This window comes from Schistocerca gregaria, chromosome 5 (genome assembly GCF_023897955.1).
Source record: "Schistocerca gregaria isolate iqSchGreg1 chromosome 5, iqSchGreg1.2, whole genome shotgun sequence".
Lineage (NCBI taxonomy): Eukaryota > Metazoa > Arthropoda > Insecta > Orthoptera > Acrididae > Schistocerca > Schistocerca gregaria.
In genome coordinates this window covers 427,311,769-427,331,489 of record NC_064924.1, presented here as the reverse complement: position 1 = coordinate 427,331,489, position 19,721 = coordinate 427,311,769, and the positions used below count along the sequence as shown (strand labels likewise).

Sequence of the window (19,721 nt, the reverse complement as noted above, 5' to 3'; positions counted from 1 at the left end):
AACAAGTTGTCCACGTTACAGTGAAATTCTAACAGATTACCCTCCACATCACAGCAAAATTGTAACAGATCATCTTCCTTGTTACAGCAAGACTAACAAATTACGCCATACATCATCATGATACAGAAAAATTGTAGCAAATCGTCCCATACAGCAAAATTATACAAAATTACACTTCCAAAATCACTGTTGATTGCCCCCACTTTAATTCTCATGCCATCGTAAAGATATAAGAATTAATGTCAAAGGTGTTGGGAAACAGCTGAAACCAATAAAATTAAGTAATGTAGTATGGCTCCCTTAAATCCAAGTTAGATTCCACATAGAATTTACAGCTGCTTAGTTCCCAGTTTAAACTTGATGTGCTATGTTATGTCTCTGTAGTTTTAATGATTTACATTAACTACAGTTATCAGCTCAGAGTTTCCTTACTTGCTCATTGCCACTGATGTAGGCAACCAGCAACTGCATGCTCTTCCTGCGGGAGTGTGACAGATCAAAAATTATAGTATGTACAGGTGAACCATGAAAGATTTCTGTGGGAAGGAGACTGATCTTCATGAGTGCCGCCATTATGCCTGGATTATGCAGTGTGTGACACAGTTTCTAAAATGCAGTGATGTGTGGCAGGATACACCAGATGCAGTGCCCAAACTATGCATGCCTACGATGCTCATCACTATGACATTTTAATAAGGAACAATTAGTAAAATACAATTTAAAGAACACAGTTAATGACAACAGAGGGTAACAGATAGACTTTTGTAATTTAGCAGTACTCTTTGCCAAGAAAAGAGATTTAATATGAGCTCTATTCATATCAGAAATTTCCAATTTTTTTCTTGTATACTGCAACACACTGCATTGTGAGATGCTCATTTGTGTTCTCCTGGTGTTATTGATGTTGATCAGCACATATTCTTTTTGTTCAGAAGTGATTTTCACAAAAAAAAAAACCTGCATCAATATTCTGCAGTTTGAGTATTTTTTATGTCATTTGTTTTGATCAGTTCATTGTTTGGTGTTTTGTTATTGTTTTATGCTGTTCACTGGGAGAGTGTTTTCAAGTCCACAAAATCCTGGCAACCCAATTCTGCTACTTTACATGCATTTCTGTTTTTTTACAGACCTAATTAATCTCATATAATAAGTGGGGATATAGCTGAGACAACTGAACATTGGGAATCTTAGTTTGCATTTTTCATTATAAGCTGGATATCTTTATTGCAATCATTTCTGTTTTATGAATTGATAATAATGTGTAAGGATTTCCAGCATTTTGTAGAACTGCCAGGACGATTTCTTTGAAAGGGCACAATCAGTTTTTTTCACATCTTTGAAACAGTCTGAGCTTATGCTCCATATCTAATGACCTCATTGTCGACGGGGTGCTAAACTTCCTTTCATTTCATAGACGTTTTTCTCTAGACTTTCACCACTATACCAGACTTGGTTTCCTTTTCATACATTTTTTCTTATTATCTGTCTAGGAGTTACTTGGTTCTGTTCTGTCTCATTAGTAATAATAAAATTTCATTTTCTTCCATTTCTGACAATAACATATTTCTCGAAGCGAATATTATGTCACACATTGATATGTATCTTAAGTCTGAATTGTCCAGACTTTTATCTGATGATTTTCTTTTTGTGCTGTTGAATAAACCCATAAACCCATTGAATCTCAAATTTGTACACACAGGTTTTCAGTACATTGCCATGTAGAATATGTACCTTGATTTTTCAGGTACTGTGTCACTCAGTTCTATTTCTTTTGTTGTGTTTTGTTGTTCTGTTCGTTTCTTGAATTTCTTGTACTGTGTAATTCAATTCTATTTCTTTTGATGCATTTTCTTGTTCTGTGGTTTGTCCTGTCTTAATTGCAGCAGCAGCTAATGCCAGCAGTTTCCTACTTTTGCATCCTTCCTATTAGTACGTACTGAGTGCACTGGCTTGTTATTCTGGGAGGCCCGGGTTTGGATCCTGGCTGCATTGGAGATTTTCTTCACTCCTGCCAGTAGGCCCTCGCCACAGGACATTTTATTTTATTTTATTTCATCTTGTAAAAACCAGATTTCTGAAAACACCCTTCTCAGAAAATAATTTTAGTTTATTATCAGATTTCAAAATCAAGCATAATTGTTGACAACACAGTATAATGACACTCTGTTAGGAAAACTGACACGAGTTGAAATAACACAGTAAAAAGAATACGTTCAGTGTATAAGAAAAATGTCACTTTTTTTTAATTGTGTATATATGCAGAGTGAAGTGCCGAATGAAAATTTGCACAAAAACTAGGATTTGAATCCAGGTCTCCTGCTCACTAGGCAGATGTACTAACCACTAGGCCAACACGGCACAGTGGCTTTGCACAACTCTAGCATGCCTCTCTCCTCATTCCAAATTTTCATTCATGCCTCAGCCCACTTGGTATTCCCTCTAAACTCAAACAGCATTGCTGACGGTCTCTAACAGTTTTGGAATATCACCTCAACATCAAGCAAAGCAGGAGATCCTGCCTCAAATCCAGGCATAGGTACTTTAAACAAATAATTCATTCCATTAAAGCACCTGTGCCTCAGTTTCAGACAGGTTCCCCACTACTACAATATGATTGGGAGCCTGTGTGAGCCTGTTTGATTTTAGAGGGAATACTAAGTGGGCTGAGGTGTCAATGAGAATTTGGAATCAGGAGGGAGGCATTGGAGGGTAGTCCACACAATTGTTCAAATCCATTGTGTCAGGGTGGGGTATTAGTTAGTGCATCTGCCTAGTAAACAGATGACCTGGGTTTGAATCCCAGCCTTGGTACAAATTTTCATTTGTTGTTTCAGTCTGCATATATAGATCGTGGATGTCTGAGAGTCAAAAATGGTCTCTGGAACCAAATAGTTTCATTTCTTTTTTTTATTATAATGCTATTAAAAATAACATTCAGCTTAATTTTTATGTGAAAAGTGTCACAACTCAAAATGTGGCACACTTCTTGATTCTCTCATGCACACCTTCCAATAGCAACACTGTTCTTGCCATTACAAATCATGAATTCACATACAAAAAAATTGACACAACTGTCCACAAGCAGATAAATTGTGAGGTGGGTATGTGACAGTTTTTATGCAATTGAGGGTGCTCCTTAAATATTTTTCATTGACATAAACTCAAAATTGCTAGTTTTTCTTGCTGGGGTGTGATTTTGGAGTGACTCTTGACAGATCCATTATGTTTAGGAAACACCTTCAACAGGAAACTGGCTGTGGAAACACCTTCAACAGGAAACTGGCTGATGCTAGCTGGTGATCTAACGCAAATAACTTGAGAACTGAAGCACAAGCACTATCATACTGTCCTGTTGCCGAATACTGTTCTTCTTTGGAGTAGAAGTAGCCGTGCCATCAATTCACGAATATCCCTGTGAGGTGTTTAACTTGAAGTGGTGGAAAGTGTAGTTCAGAACAGAGGTGGTTCTGTAATCTTTTGAGTGTGTTTCCCTTACCATGACTTGGGTCCACTTATCCAGGATACCATGAAAAAGAACCAGGTTGTTTACTGCAACATTCTCACTGACAAAGCTTTGCCCTTTCTTCTACAGTTTCATGATGAGTATGTTCTGGTCATTCCCATCTTTTAGCATAACAACTGCATACACTGCACTTCACACATACTTTCTCAAACGTTTTGTAAAAGACTGGAATAAGTGAAATGGCTCTGATATTGGAGATTATTGGCTGATTTCATTTTATATAGATGGTTGATGCCTTAAGTCATTGAATGATTTCAAAAATAAGTCATTTTGGTACTGTCAAGTCAGTACAGTATTTTAACACTATTCTGAAAATACAATGATTACCACCTTTGACATCATAATACTTGTCATCCCTTAAAAGTGGATGCTTGTTTGAAATTAATGTCTGTCAATATCATGTAAAATCCTGCTGGAGTAAATATGTGTTTGTGATTGTGAGTTTGCTGTCATTGTTATAGCCTGCCATAAATTCATTAGAAGGGGACACACCCATGTCTCATAGTTAGCACCACTGGAGTACTGACCTACAGACTCACAATACACCTGGCCACCCTCACTGCTCTCCATGTTGGTTACTGTGTTCATTACACTGATCAGCCAGAACATTATGACCACCGACTTACTACCTATCCAGGCAATTACAGCATCACCCGATGAGGAGTTACTGCAAGTCAGACACATGCATGGTGCATGTAGTATCAGTGAGTGTGCTGTCCATGTGTAAAATGGAGAAGGCACGCGATCTGTTTGAGTTTGGCAGAGGGCAGATTGTAATGGTCCAGAGGCTCGGATGGAAATTGGTTCAGCGGCAGAGCGTTGCATGGCCTAATGAATCTCAATACCTTCTTCATCATGCCAATGGGAGGGTGCAAATCCATTGTCTTCCAGGGGAACAGCTCTCCTTGACACTTGTACTGTGGGATGGAGAGAAACTGGTGGCAACTCCATTATGCTCTGGGGAACATTCATCTGGACATCCATGGGTCAAGAGGAGCTTCTGCTAGGCAGAATGACAGCCAAGGAGTATTGTACACTGGTTGCAGACCATGTAAACCCCTTCATGGCATTTTTCATCAAGATAATGTGCCACGTCACAAGGCCTGGAGTGTGACTGGAGTGGTTCAAGGAAACCAGTGGCAAGTTACAATTTATGTACTGGCCTCCAACTCACCAGATCTGAACCTTATCGAACACATCTGGGATATGATTGAATGCGGGATCAGAGCTCATCACCCCCTTCCCTAAAATTTATGGGAATTAAGTGTTTTGTGTGTCCAGATGTGGTGCCAACTCCCTCTAGTGACCTGACCAAGGCCTCACTGCTTCCATGCCACAATGTGTTGCCGCTGTTATCTGTGCCAGTGGTGGGCATACTGGCTATTAGGTGGGCGGTCACGATGTTCTGTCAAATGACTAAATTCTTCAGATAAGTTAAACATACACTGAGGTGACAAGTTATGGGATAGCAATATGCACATATACAGGAGTATTGTACACTGGTTGCAGACCATGTAAACCCCTTCATGGCATTTTTCATCAAGATAATGTGCCACGTCACAAGGCCTGGAGTGTGACTGGAGTGGTTCAAGGAAACCAGTGGCAAGTTACAATTTATGTACTGGCCTCCAACTCACCAGATCTGAACCTTATCGAACATATACATGTTCCCCAGAGCATAATGGAGCTGCCACCAGTTTCTCTCCATCCCACAGTACAAGTGTCAAGGAGAGCTGTTCCCCTGGAAGACAATGGATTTGCACCCTCCCATATTTACACGTCACATCATGTACACAAGGTGTAAAAGAGCAGTGCATTGGCAGAACGTCAGCTACAAAGATCCATATAATCAGGTTTCTGACATGATTATGAGCGCATGGCAGGAATTACTGGACTCTGAACACGGAATGGTAGTTGGAACTGGGTGTGTGGGACATTCTATTTTGGAAATCCTTAGGGATTTACTAGTGGCATAAGATTGCCTTGGAATGGAAGAACTGGGCCAAATAAGGGTTGAACTTAATTTGTGTCAAGATTTTTATAAATAATGTACTTCCCAGGAAAAAAACCTTGTACCAATTAGGCCATAGGTCCTCAATGTATTAAGACAAAACTGTCAAATACTTGCTCTCAGCTCTTCAAAAGCCATTCATGGGAACAAGTAGTAGAAAATTTAGATTTATAATAAATTTTATTCTCTTTCCAAAAATTTACAAACCTTGTATGCCACAGTTTACTATTATTGAAATATTTACAGCAAATTTCAGCAAGATAAGCAAGAAAATAAATCACCAATTGAAGTTACATAACAATCTCTTCAAAAGTTCTAAGAAAAAAATCTTCATATAGGTAGACTACCAAAATCTTCAGAAAGTGTTTGACTAAAATGCAACAAATAATTCAAGTTTACCTAGAAATTATTTCAGTAAAGGGAAACAAAAATAATTAAAGCTGCTTGATGTAAAACCACCACACTTCGGGGAAAGTGATGTGGATGAATGGACCTGAAATTACTTAGTGGAGGCCGAATACACTGCTCACCATGCTTGTTTTTTCTAAGGAACTAGTGGGAACGTGCCCATAAGCACAAACACACAATGCTAGCCTAATGAACACAGAAGTAATTTTTAAGTAAAATGAATAAAAGTTAAGACATCTTACATGCCAAAGTGAAGACAAAAGATTTGTGAAAAGTCACTTAACACCTAATAGTAAAGAAGTTCAGTGGCCAACCAAGATCCAGCTACAAATACCACCACGAGGTGGAAGTAGTAAATACTTAACCATCACACAGGATGGAAAACATAGGTGGAAGGAAGATGCGAATGGTTGGTTGATGAACCTCCCCCTATGTAAACACAAGCTTTGCTTGAAAGTATAACCCACCAAAAGACAAGCATCAAGTTTTGCCCCATTGATACGCAAAGCTTGCAGGCTGCAAATAACAAAAGAAAGTGACATGGCAATTTAGTACACAAGTTACTCAGCGAGAAAAATGTTTTGGATGTCATGATTAATGACATTTACAAAACCCTAATTATTTAAAACACACAGTCAAATCATAACTCTATGACAGTTACCAAATGGAAGCTACCATATTTTGATAAGAGCAGCACGCTCCTCGAATTGCCTGGCCAGACACAGGAACAGGGAACAACAACAACAGGAGGCTGAACAGGGCCCAATATAGAAGCAGTAGGACATGAGCATGCACTGGAGGGTGAACGAGTCACAATTATCATGCTCACAATAGGGGGGTAAGAACTGTCTATCAATGAAGCATGGTCTTGACACCAAAGAAATGAATTAAAGCAGCTCACTGAGCATACAAAGCCACTGTGGGATGACAAACAGTGGAAAAACTTAGAGTTGCCAGGAGATGTGTGGATGACAATGACCAACCACTCACCTCGAGACCTGGTCAGCCAAAGGAATAATGTCCACTCCCATTTCTGGTGGATGTGTCTTGTGTGCGGAAGATGCTCAGCCAGATCAGTTTGGAAATCACACAGGTGGTAGAACAGACAGACAAATCATTGCCCTGCATACCTGCAATGTCTGTGATTCTTAACTGTCTGCCTCTCCCTGGAAAAAGGCCTTAATGGTATTCCTGCCAAATGTGTGCCATGCCCCTTTCATGCCAGGATTTTGTTCTGGGAAATGTGGTGTGAGCGATTAATCATGCAACAGTTTGGCCTGCTGCCCAAAACAGGAACCCCGGGAGACAGGACGGGGCTCACAAAGGAAACTTAATTGATACTACTGCTCTTAATTTGGCTAAGGTGCAGCTGCAACTCATTTCACTCTCTTCATTTCGGAGCCTAAGTGTGACCAGATGGGTACCTCCAATACCTTATATGGACCCACAAAGTAGGGTGACAGTTTTCCAGATTTTTGCTTGCAGAATCTCTACCCCTAAAATTTATCATGTAGACTAAATCTCCAACCTGAATGTTCCCCATCATTGGCCCTGGTTATACTGTGCTGCTTCCCTTTTATGAGGGTTCTGAATATTTGCCCAGAATCTAAGCCCATTACCTTTTATATCATTGGGCAATAAATCGTGTCTAGAGCAGATATTTGAAAAAGGGGAATTAAGGGAATGGACAAACATGAGAGAAGCAGGGGTAGCTCTTTGTGCCTCATGTCTGGCGTAATTGAAGGCTAGGTTCAACCATGGTAAAGAATAATCCCATTTAGTTTGAGCCTCAGAGTGGAAAACGATTGGAGAGGACTTAAAGTTAATATTAATCTGTTCTGTAAATGTAAGTTGGGGATCATAAGGTATCCTGGTGATGTGTTAACCCCTGATAAGAAACAGAAATTCCAAAAATCTGTTGAGAAAAATAAAAAGGCACATTATCACTGACAACGACCTTCGAAGGGCTTGTCCAAGACCAGATCTTACTCAAACATCTAATACTGTGTCTGTCAGTGATATTTCTATTTGGGAGCAACCAGCTGAACTGAGTGAAACCATCATCCACCACAAATGTACAGCACTGCCCACCTTTGGTCCACAGGAGAGAACCAACATAATCAATAAAAAAAGTACTCCATGCGGACCTCTGCCCTAGTGGACTGAAACATCCCCCTACACCCATTGAGATTTGGCTTAGCCATCTTGCATTGCTGACACTGACTAACCACATCTCTAACATCATGATACAGGGAGGGCCGTGTTAGGAACTCATTGGTCTTATGAATGGTTTTATATATTCCCGGATGACCCTCCCCCCTCCCCCTTCTCCCTCACATAACAGAATTATGATAATATTTAAAAACAGCTGAATCAAGTGCAGCAGGCAGACAAATTTTAAGCTCTTAATTGCAGCACCAGTGGTGACAGAGAACATCCTTCCACAATTTGTACCTGAGAACTTGCTGACTGGCTCTCATCTGCTCCCTGATGGGCTCAACTTGGGGGTCCTCTCTTGTTGTTGTGCAAGGTCAGCAAACAATACCAGAACCTTGGTAAGCACTGAATAAACAAGACCTTCTACCACCTTAGCATTGTGGGGAGAAAAAAACATTTTGCTCAAGGCATTCACTATAACATTATTGCACTCCTGGTGTGGCACATGTTGAAGGACAAGGCAGAAATTTGGGCAGTCCAGCTCACAGTTCACCTCTGTCTTGTGCGTGAATTTACTGTGTTTGGGGTAGTATTCCATTTTCTCTAGCGTGAAAAGTACAGCCAGCACTTCCAACTCATAAATAGAGTATTTCTTCTCAGCTGGAGACAGCCCCTAGAGTCATAGGATAAGGGCCCATAGGCTAAGGGCCTCCACTCATCACCTTGCTCCTGAAGCAAAATGGTGGCAACCCTTGAGTTAAAGGCATCGATTTGGACCACAAAGGGTTGACTGAAGTAAGTACAACCAGAACAGGGACATTACTCTAACGATCTTAAGTGCATCAAATGCAGTTTATGGCTGTAGGTCCAAACAAACTGCTCACCCTTCTTTCACATCAGGTTTAACAGAGCGGGTAGCTCAGCAAACTTCAGAATGAATTTTCAGAAGAAGTTAGTCATTCCAATGAAATGGACTACCCCTTTCTTAGTCTTAGGATTGCTGAAAGTATAAATAGCTTTAGTCCTAGACTGATCAGTTCTGAACCCCTTGGCCAAGCCTAGGTGTCCAAGAAAAGAGATCTCACAATGAGCTAAGAAAACTTTAGATGGTTTGACAGTTAGCCTTACTTGCCTCAGATGCTCCAAAACCAGTCGCAACTGCTTAAAATGCTCAGAGAAGGTGGCATTGTAAATGGAAACATTGTCCAAGTAGTTATACACAAAATTCAACTTCAGATCTCTGAGCATGGCATTGAGTAACCTAGAATGAACTGACACACCAATAGAAAGACTGAAAGGCAACTAGTTGAATTCACATAACTTCCACTCAGTGCAAAAGGCAGTGCCCGATTTGGATTTTTTGGGTAAGGAAATCTGGAAATATTCTGGATGTAGATTGAAAATGGAAAACCATGAAAAGCACCTGTCTAGACAAGGATTATTTTCTGATTAAGGACACAATAGTCCTCAATGGGTCCAAACCCCACCCCCTCCAATTACTCTCAGGCACCAGAAGTATCAGCGATGCATATGGTGAGGTGGACAGCCTTATAACTCCCTCAGTGAGCATGGTATCTACCAACTCATGCAATCCTTCATCCTAGGTGGAGATAGCTGGTAGGGTGATTACCTGACTGGATGGTGGTCAGAAAGTAAAAACCAGTATTCAATACAATTAGTCACACCTAATTTATCTGTCAACACTTCTGGGAAACCACACAACATCTGAAGGAGAACCTCAGCCTGGTCAGGAGGTAAATGCACGATGTCAGGATTCACCCCATTAATGTTAGTATTGCAGAGACCTGCCCTCCCAGAATGACAGTACGAAGGAAACTTCAAGTCAGGCCAGAAGCCAAAATAGAATTTCCCAAGGGCATAATCCAAAACTAATCCCATATCACTCGCAAAATCACACCCCAAGAGGTGGTCAGTGCTTAAACCCTATGCCACCAACACCTTCATGGTCCAAGAAAATTCACCAACGCAACAATAAATTCATATGGGTCATATCACAGGAAGAACTTGACCATTAACAGTTCTACAAGTTCTTCGCAAAGGCTTTTAATTGGAAAACTTACAAATGTTCCAGTATCAAGAGTACCACCTGCGACTCATTAAGAGAAGACTGCTGTCAGAATCTAATAGTGCACAGAGCGGCTCACGATTGATGTATGCACACACAAATGAAAGAGGATTATGGGTCACCCCTTTTACTTTATTACATGCATTCTAAGGTGAAAAAGGTGCCACACCATCCCTGTCTCTGGCGTCAGCTGTCTAAATGCTTTTTTTTCTGATGACCTCACACTGGTGAGCAAAATGCCTCTGCCAACCACAAGGATAACACCTGCTTTGGTAGAACCTCTTATTGCTAGTGGAAAAGGTCCTTGAGGGGGGTTTGGTGGAAGACAAAGATAATGACTTCTCAGAGCATCTCCTTTAATCACCTTGTTTAATCCCCTCCACAGGACTGGCTATGTTATCCAAGTCACAATAACTAGCTGGCCTCTTGGCAAACAAGACCCTAGAACAATCCTCCAGTTTAATCCCCTGCAGAATGGGGGCATTAATCTTGTGCTCAGCCAACTCCAGATCAAAGGCCATGGCTGCCATGTGTACTTCATGAGTACACTCAACAAGTTTCTCCTAATCATGGTGGACACAAAAAAATTGATTAATGAGTTCACTCTGAATGCTGACAGAAAGGTGTTCCCCTAGCATGCAAGCACACAGTTTTCTTAAACAGCCTTTCCTTGCTAAGACCTCACTGACCATTTTGGCCAAGGACCCTTGACACAAAGGATACATCAACTGAAACACAGTTCCCCACAACACTTCGAAAATGTTTACTTGTTCTTCTAAGGTAAAAGTAAACCACAAAAAATTAACCTACTCCTGTTGAGTATCAGTAGCAACACATTCAAAAAAGGATTAGGTAATTTAGCAAAGTCCTTTGGATTCTTTGTATCACCACTTCTGGGCCACAAAGAAACAACTTCACTTTTGGTAACCACCAGATTTTGCTATTCACTAATTCATTCCTTGAACTTCCAGAAACAACTATGCCCTAGCTACCAGAAAGGTACACTCTGTTAGTGTAAGATTGCCTGGGACTGGAAGGATTGGGCCAAATAAAGATTGAGCATCATTCACATCAATATTTTTATTAATGCTTCTCGGCAAAAAAGAGGTGGGGGGGGGGGGGGGGGGGGGTGAGGGGCATCATTCATGGGAACACGAAATATGAAAATTTAAATTTACAGCAGATGTTATTCTCTTTCCAAAAATATACAAATATTTTGTGCCCCGGTTTACTATTGTTGAAATATTTACAGAAAATTTCAATAAGAGAAGCAAGATAATATTTCACCAATTTCTTCAAAGATTCTTAGGAATAGTTTTCAAATAGGTAAGCCATCAAAATCTTTAGAATGTGTTTGACTAAAACACAACAAATAACTCAGTTTTATCTAGAAATTAATTCATTTAAAGAAACAAAAACAATTAATGCTGCTTGATGTGAAACCACCCATGTTGGGCAATGTGGTCTGGATGAATGGATCCAAAGTTACTTACGCCCAGTATCCTGCTCACTACACTCCTTTTTTAAGCAACCAGTGGGAACACCCCTCTAGGCACGAACATACAGTGCTAGTCTGATGAACAGAGAAGTAATTTTTAAGCAAAATGAGTAAAACTTAAGTCATCAGATTACGTGCTGGCCACATAGACAAAACATTTGTGAGAAGTCGCTAAAAGTCACTTACATCTGGTAGTAAAGGAGGTCGGTGGCCAACTGAGATACAGCTTCAAATCATGCCACATGGCAGAAAATGGTAAATACTTAACTGTCACATGGGACAGAACGAAACATAGGTGTAATGAAGACGTGAATAGTTGGCTGATTAAAATCATCTATGTAAACAAAAGCTTGGCTTGGAATTTTAATCCACCAAAATCAAAACAACATGATCAGCCTCATTGAGGCTGCAAGCTTGCAGGCTCGAAATAACTAAAGAAAGCAACTTAGAAATTTAGTACACAAGGTACTGTGAAAGAAATATGATTTGGATGTCATGATCAATGTCATTGAATGTAGGAATTTACAGAAACCTAATAATTTAAAACACACAGTCAAATCATAACTCAATGACAATTATGAAATGGAAGCTATTGTGTTTTGATACAAGCAACATGCTCCTCAAATCACCTGGCCAGACATAGAAACAGGAAACTACAACAGGTGGCTGAACAGAGTCCATTATAGAAACAGCAAGGCACAAACATGCACAGGAAGTGAACCAGTCACAGTTTCACACTGACAGAAAGAAGGGAGATCGGTCTTTACAAATCGTGCATGCCCTTGGCACTGAAGAAACAGAGCATATAAAGGCACTGTGTGATGACAAACAGTGAAAATAATTGGAACCATCAGAAGATGTTTGCATGACACAGACCCACCACTCACCTCCTGACCTAGTCAGCAAAAGAATAATGTCCACTCTCGTTTCTGGTGCACATCCTTTGTGTCCGGAAGGTGATCAGCTGGACCAGATTGGAAGTCACATAGGCAGCAGAACAAACAGCTGGTCCATGGCCCTGCATATCTGTATTGTCCATGCTGCTTCACTGACTGCCTCTCTCTGGAAAATGGCCCCAAGGGCACTCGCAGCATACACGCCACAAACCATTCGTGCCAAAAATTGCATTCCATAAGATGTAGGAGAGATATCAGTTGTGCTACAGTTCAAGGGTATTCTATATTCTGAGATCCACAGTTTCTATTCTGTCCCAAGATCACCAAATTTCAGGCATTACCTCTCACTGTGGAAAATGTAGTAGCCAACGGCCTTCGTTTAAGAACTGAGAGCAGTGGCATACAGATGACATGAAATAACAGCAGAAATCAATGTGTGACATACAATGAATGCATCCATTAGGACAGTGTGACAAAATGTTGCGTGCATTGCCTATGGCAGCAGATGACCGATGTGTGTGCCTGTCCTAACAGCATGACATCACCTGCAGCACCTCTCCTGGGGTTGTGACCATATCAATTGGACCCTAGATGACTGGAAAACTGGGGCCTGGTGAGATGAGTCCTGATTTCACTTGGTAAATGCTGATTGTTGGATTCAAGTGTGATGCAGTCCACATGAAGCCATGGACCCTAGTTGTCAACAAAGCGCTGTTCAAGCTGTTGGTGGCTCCATAATGGTGTGGGCTGTGTTTACATGGAGTGGACTGGGCCCTCTGATCCAACTGAACTGGTCATTGACTGGAAATGTTTATGTTTGACTACTAGGAGATCATCTGCTGGCATCCACGGACTTCGGCTTCCCAAACAACAATGGCATTGTTATTGATGACATTGCACCCTGTCACCACACCACAATGGTTTGTGATTGTTTAAAGAACATTCATGACTATTTTAGCAAATGATTTGGACACCTAGATTGCTCAGCATGAATCCCACCAAACAGTTATGGGGCATAACTGAGAGGTCATTTTGTGCTCAGTGTGATAATATCAAAAGGAAAAATTCTCTTGAGGAAAATGCAAAATTATGAGAGAGGATTTTGACCAAGATTTACCTTCAGGGTGCAGAATTTTTAGTACTACTGACACGCACATGTATACAATTTTAACCTCCTACAATATCTGATGCCTACCCTTTTATCCTGAGGTCTGAGTGACTTGCATTCTGTACCTTTTTCCTTTCCAAACAGAATCTAATATTCCTAGAGCTAGAATAGTTTTGTGCACTTTTATGCATGTCTATTGACAATACTAAATTTTTTGCTTTTTTGAGGTAAGTAATGTATCATAATTTTACTGTATTATAGGATTGTGCACTGAACCATCTTTGCATACTCTAGGCTCACATACTTATTCAGGTTTATAGATACATTTCAAATACTTCATAATCATGTGACGACACTATAGAAACTAGTTACACCAGAATAAAGTATTACTTAATGAATGACTTTGGTGGTATATATAAGTTTTGTGTGCTGACAGTAACTTTTGTATTTCCAGGGGATACGTGTTGACAGCTCCCAAACGGCTACTAACAGGAAGTGTGGAGAATCTGTGCCTTACTCTCCACAACATTACTGGAAATGCTTATGTCAAGATTCATCTTCTTTATCCAGACTCTGACAATCAGATTGCAACACTTTCCCATAACATTTCAAATGGTATGACATTGCTAGTATTTAGAATTACTGATTCAAAGTGTGCTTGGTGATAAAAACAAAAATGAAACAACATTGACTAACAGTGATTATCAGAGCTTCAGGGATAATTAAAAGGAGCATGTAGGATATACAGTTCACAACACAATCCTGAATAACTTCAAGACTTTAGAGGCTAAGTTTCTCATGTGTGTGTGTGAGAGAGAGAGAGAGAGAGAGAGAGAGAGAGAGAGAGAGAGAGAGAGAGAGAGAGAGAGAGAGAGGGGGGGGGGGAGCTGTCTGACTTAAAGGCATACCACATTTCAAATGTCAGATTGATATTTACAGATAATGAACTATTATGCATTGTCTTTCATTGTTTTAGGTTCAGGAAATTGCATGAAAATGGTTATCCCACAGACTCCACTTACAAGAGCACGGCTGCACTTAATGGTTGAATTTGATGAACTATATGATTATAGAATTGACAGTGTGAGAGAGATACATATCCAACAAGATTCGGTGCTCACTTTTGTTCAGCCAGATAAGGCTGTTTATAAGCCTGGAGACCTCGTACGGTTCCGCATTCTTACTTTACGACATAGTCTCTTGCCTGTCACCCAACCTGTGAGTACGTATGCAGCATGGTTATCCTAATTAAAATGAAAGTAGAAAGTAAGTTCTGATATAATGTTTGTGAATTCAACTTTATACCTTCTCCACATAAATGCCTCCATTTATTTGATCATTGGGCCTGTTTTATGTATCCTCCTCCTCCTCCTGCTGCTCTCTCTTTATCATTTTCATTTCCTTTTAACCAGCATCAGACCAAGTTGGGAAATTTACCTTACATCTCCACTTCTGTCTTTTCTCCTTTCTTCTTCTATAGCTGGCCAGTCGGAGTGGCCGTGCAGTTCTGGGCGCTACAGTCTGGAACCAAGCGACCGCTGCGGTCGCAGGTTCGAGTCCTGCCTTGGGCATGGATGTGTGTGATGTCCTTAGGTTACCAGACTGAGATTTTCACTCTGCCCGCGAAAGACAAAGGTCCCGAGTTCGCGTCTTGGTCGGGCACACAGTTTTAATCTGCCAGGAAGTTTCCTTAGGTTAGTTAGGTTTAATTAGTTCTAAGTTCTAGGTGACTGATGACCTCAGAAGTTAAGTCGCATAGTGCTCAGAGCCAGTTTTTTTTCTATAGCTGTTTTGTTTCAGCGCAGATATCTTTTTCTTAAACTGGCCATTATTGAGTTAGTCCATCTTGCTCTAGGTATCACTCTTTCCCTCAATCTTGGCGTCCATAATTCATTATGGTGTTCTTCCATCTTCCATTCTCTTTACATGTCCAAACAATTTTAAACCGTTCTTTTCAATTCTCTCTTTCAGCTTACCTTCTCCAATTTTGTTCCTAACATCTTCATTTCTCACTCTGTCTCTCTTCATTTTCCCTAACATTCTTCTTAGGAATTTCATTTCACTGGCATGAATTCTAATGTCCTCTCATTTTGTCACTGTCCAAGTCCCCAATGCATATGTCATCATGGATTCAAATTACATCTTGTACAGCATTTCCGTACACTTCATTGACACCTTCCTTCCCCAGACTGAGCCCGTCACACACTGGTAAAATTCATTGGTCTGTTGTGCCCTTTTGCTAACTTCTGCTTCCATTACTGCACTCTTCATTATCACACTTCCTACATATTTAAAGCTATTCACAATTTCATTATCCTGTCCTTTAATAGTAATTTAACCCTTCCCTTCCCTGTCTCCTCTTATTACCACTATAATCATGCTTTTCTCCACACTGCATTTCATTCCATATGTCAAGATTTTTTTATTTAAAATGCCTATTTGTTCTTATACACCCTCACTGTTGGTTCTCCACACCACAGTATCATCATCAAATAGCAACAACTTCATCTCTCTTCCCCTAGGAATTTCTTTTGTCTTCCAAAATTTCATCCATCACTATTATGAATAATAATGGTGCCACCACACTCGCTTGTCTCAATTCCATAACATTCATAAACCAATCAGTTCTGTCAACGTGGGTCTTTACACAGCAGAAACTTTTGTCCACATTGTTTGAAGAATTTCAGTTGTTTAATCCCTTTCATTCCTAGGTTTCCCATACCTTCTCTCACGAGACACTTTGCTAAGTAAAGAAATGTCATCACCAGATCTTTCAGACGCTCCCTACGTATTTCTATCAACTGCGTCATACTAAAGATTGGGTCCACTATTGATCTGCCATGTCAAAAGCCTTACTGCTCCTCTCACAACTTGCCTTCCACTTTTTTTACTCAATTGTCTTTCTGGTATCTACTCCATTATTTTTCTTACTTGCAATATGAGTGTGATCTCTCAAAAGTTATCACATACTTTGCTGTCTCACTTCTTGAATACTGAAATTATTACTCCCTTTCCCCAGCATACATTTCTGATTCCAGATGCATAGTAGCAATCTATATAACCATTGTCGCCTAGAAGAAACAGCTTTGTTCATCATCTCCATACTTATTTAATCTATCCCAGGTGCCTATCCAGTTTTCATTCCTCTATCATGCATTATACCATTTTCTGTGTTACAGCTTCATTTCTGTATGTCCTGGACCTGTCTTGTATTTTATCTGATAATGTTTGTTATTGCTTCAAGGTAGGAATGTATAAGGCATTATTTTAAGTACTCCAATCATCACAGCCTCAATGTATTCTTACATCTGTAAACAATTTCCCCAACTTTTCTCAAGCTATAAAATGTTCAGTAGTTAGTCTATTAGCCATTGCATACAAAATGTTGCTGAATATGTTTTTTATCCTGAAGAGTGAGTTTCTTAGTTATATCTGGTTAAAGCTGACAGAACTCCTGAAGTGTCATACCACTTGAATTTAGAACATATTCTCCAGTGGACCAGTTAATTCCACTGTTGACCCTTACCATAAAATCTCGCCTTATTAGCAGAAAATAACTTTTATTTTTGTCTCTTATGTTCTTCTGGAACTGTATGTGTAATTTTTCTGCCCCTTCCATCTTTCCTCTGACACATATACACTCACATTCAACAAATATCCATTATCAATTATTAATCTTGCTGATATTCATGCTCTGTGGCAATTCAATGAGTTGATTTTGTTACTCTACTTAAGATTTACTAATATGGCAACACCTTTTCTAGCATGTTACACCTTTTTTGGAGACAGTAGAACTCAAACAATTCTGCTATTCATTGCTGCACACATAATTTCAAATTTTGTTTATTGAAATGTGTATTCTCTCTAACAGCTGCATCTATGGACCAATGATTCATTTGTTCTTTCATCCCTGTGAACTGTAGATACTTGACAGTGAATGTTTGTTGGCATTGTGTTTTTTATGTATATTTCAAAAACCAAATATGTAGCAGCTATGCCAATTCACTTTTCCAAATGGCATGTACACTGATCAGCCAGAGCATTGTGACCACCTACCAAATCACAGGTAAGTCCACCTTTGGCATGTATAGCAGCAGTGACACATCATGGCTTGGAAACAATGAAGCCTTGGTAGGTTGCTGGAGGGAGTTGGCACTACATCTGCACACGCAAGAGTGACCTAATTACCATAAATTATAGGGAAGGGGGTGGGGGCAATGAACACTTAATGTCATGTTCAGTCACATTGCAGATGTTTTCAATTGGGTTCACATATGGGGAGTTGGGTAGGCCACATCAGTGGGAACTTGTCGCTGTGTTCCTTGAATCATTTCATCACACTTCTGGCCTAGTCATTTGGCACATTATCTTGCTGAGAAATGCCACTGCTGTCAGGAAACATGATTGTCATGAAGAAGTGTATGTAGTCTGCAACCGATGTACAATACTCCTTGGCCATCATGGTGCCTTACATGAGCTCCACTGGACCAATGGATGCCCATGTGAATGTTCCCCAGAGCACAGTGGGGCCACTGCCAGCTTGTCTCCGTAGCACAGTACAGGTGTCAGGAAGCTGTTTCCCTGAAAGGTGACAGATTTGTGCCTTCCCATTTGTATGATGGAGGTATCTGGATTCATCAGACCATGTGATGCTATGCCACTGTGCCAGTGTCCAGTGTTGATGGTCACATGCCCATTTCAGTCATAGTTGCTGATGTGGTGTTACATTGGCATATGCATGATTCGTTGGCCATGGAGGCCCATCATTATGAGTGTTTCATGAACTGTGTGTTCAGACACACTTGTACTCTGCCCAGAATTAATGTCTGATGTTAGTTCCACCACATTTTGTGGCTGGCCAATGTGTTGAAGAAATTCTCCACAACTCTCCTCAAACACCCAACAGGTCATATAATTTTCAAAATGCTCATTCTGACCCTCCAGGCCATCACAATCTGCCCTCATTCAAACTCATATACACTCCTGGAAATGGAAAAAAGAACACATTGACACCGGTGTGTCAGACCCACCATACTTGCTCCGGACACTGCGAGAGGGCTGTACAAGCAATGATCACACGCACGGCACAGCAGACAAACCAGGAACCACGGTGTTGGCCGTCGAATGGCGCTAGCTGCGCAGCATTTGTGCACCGCCGCCGTCAGTGTCAGCCTGTTTGCCGTGGCATAGGGAGCTCAATCGCAGTCTTTAACACTGGTAGCATGCCGCGACAGCGTGGACGTGAACTGTATGTGCAGTTGACGGACTTTGAGCGAGGGCGTATAGTGGGCAAGCGGGAGGCCGGGTGGACGTACCGCCGAATTGCTCAACACATGGGGCGTGAGGTCTCCACAGTACATCGATGTTGTCGCCAGTGGTCGGCGGAAGGTGCACGTGCCCGTCGACCTGGGACCGGACCGCAGCGATGCACGGATGCACGCCCAGACCATAGGATCCTACGCAGTGCCGTAGGGGACCGCACCGCCACTTCCCAGCAAATTAGGGACACTGTTGCTTCTGGGGTATCGGCGAGGACCATTCGCAACCGTCTCCATGAAGCTGGGCTACGGTCCCGCACACCGTTAGGCCGTCTTCGGCTCATGCCCCAACATCGTGCAGCCCGCCTCCAGTGGTGTCGCGACAGGCGTGAATGGAGGGATGAATGGAGATGTATCGTATTCAGCGATGAGAGTCGCTTCTGCCTTGGTGCCAATGATGGTCGTATGCGTGTTTGGCGCCGTGCAGGTGAGCGCCACAATCAGGACTGCATACGACCGAGGCACACAGGGCCAACACCCGGCATCATGGTGTGGGGAGCGATCTCCTACACTGGCCGTACACCTCTGGTGATCGTCGAGGGGACACTGAATAGTGCACGGTACATCCAAACCGTCATCGAACCCATCGTTCTACCATTCCTAGACCGGCAAGGGAACTTGCTGTTCCAACACGACAATGCACGTCCGCATGTATCCCGTGCCACCCAACGTGCTCTAGAAGGTGTAAGTCAACTACCCTGGCCAGCAAGATCTCC

The 19,721-nt window shown here is 41.2% G+C and overlaps 1 protein-coding gene across 1 annotated transcript in view; it reads left to right on the top strand.

Annotated features, from left to right (window-relative positions):
* The window catches only part of LOC126273186 (murinoglobulin-2-like), a 261,930-nt gene that overhangs the window by 42,281 nt on the left and 199,928 nt on the right, over positions 1 to 19,721 (top strand). The window contains exons 2-3 of the mRNA XM_049976703.1: positions 14,142 to 14,302; positions 14,664 to 14,905. Coding sequence (XP_049832660.1) covers positions 14,142 to 14,302; positions 14,664 to 14,905 — 403 coding nt within the window. The remainder of the gene's footprint in view (positions 1 to 14,141; positions 14,303 to 14,663; positions 14,906 to 19,721) is intronic.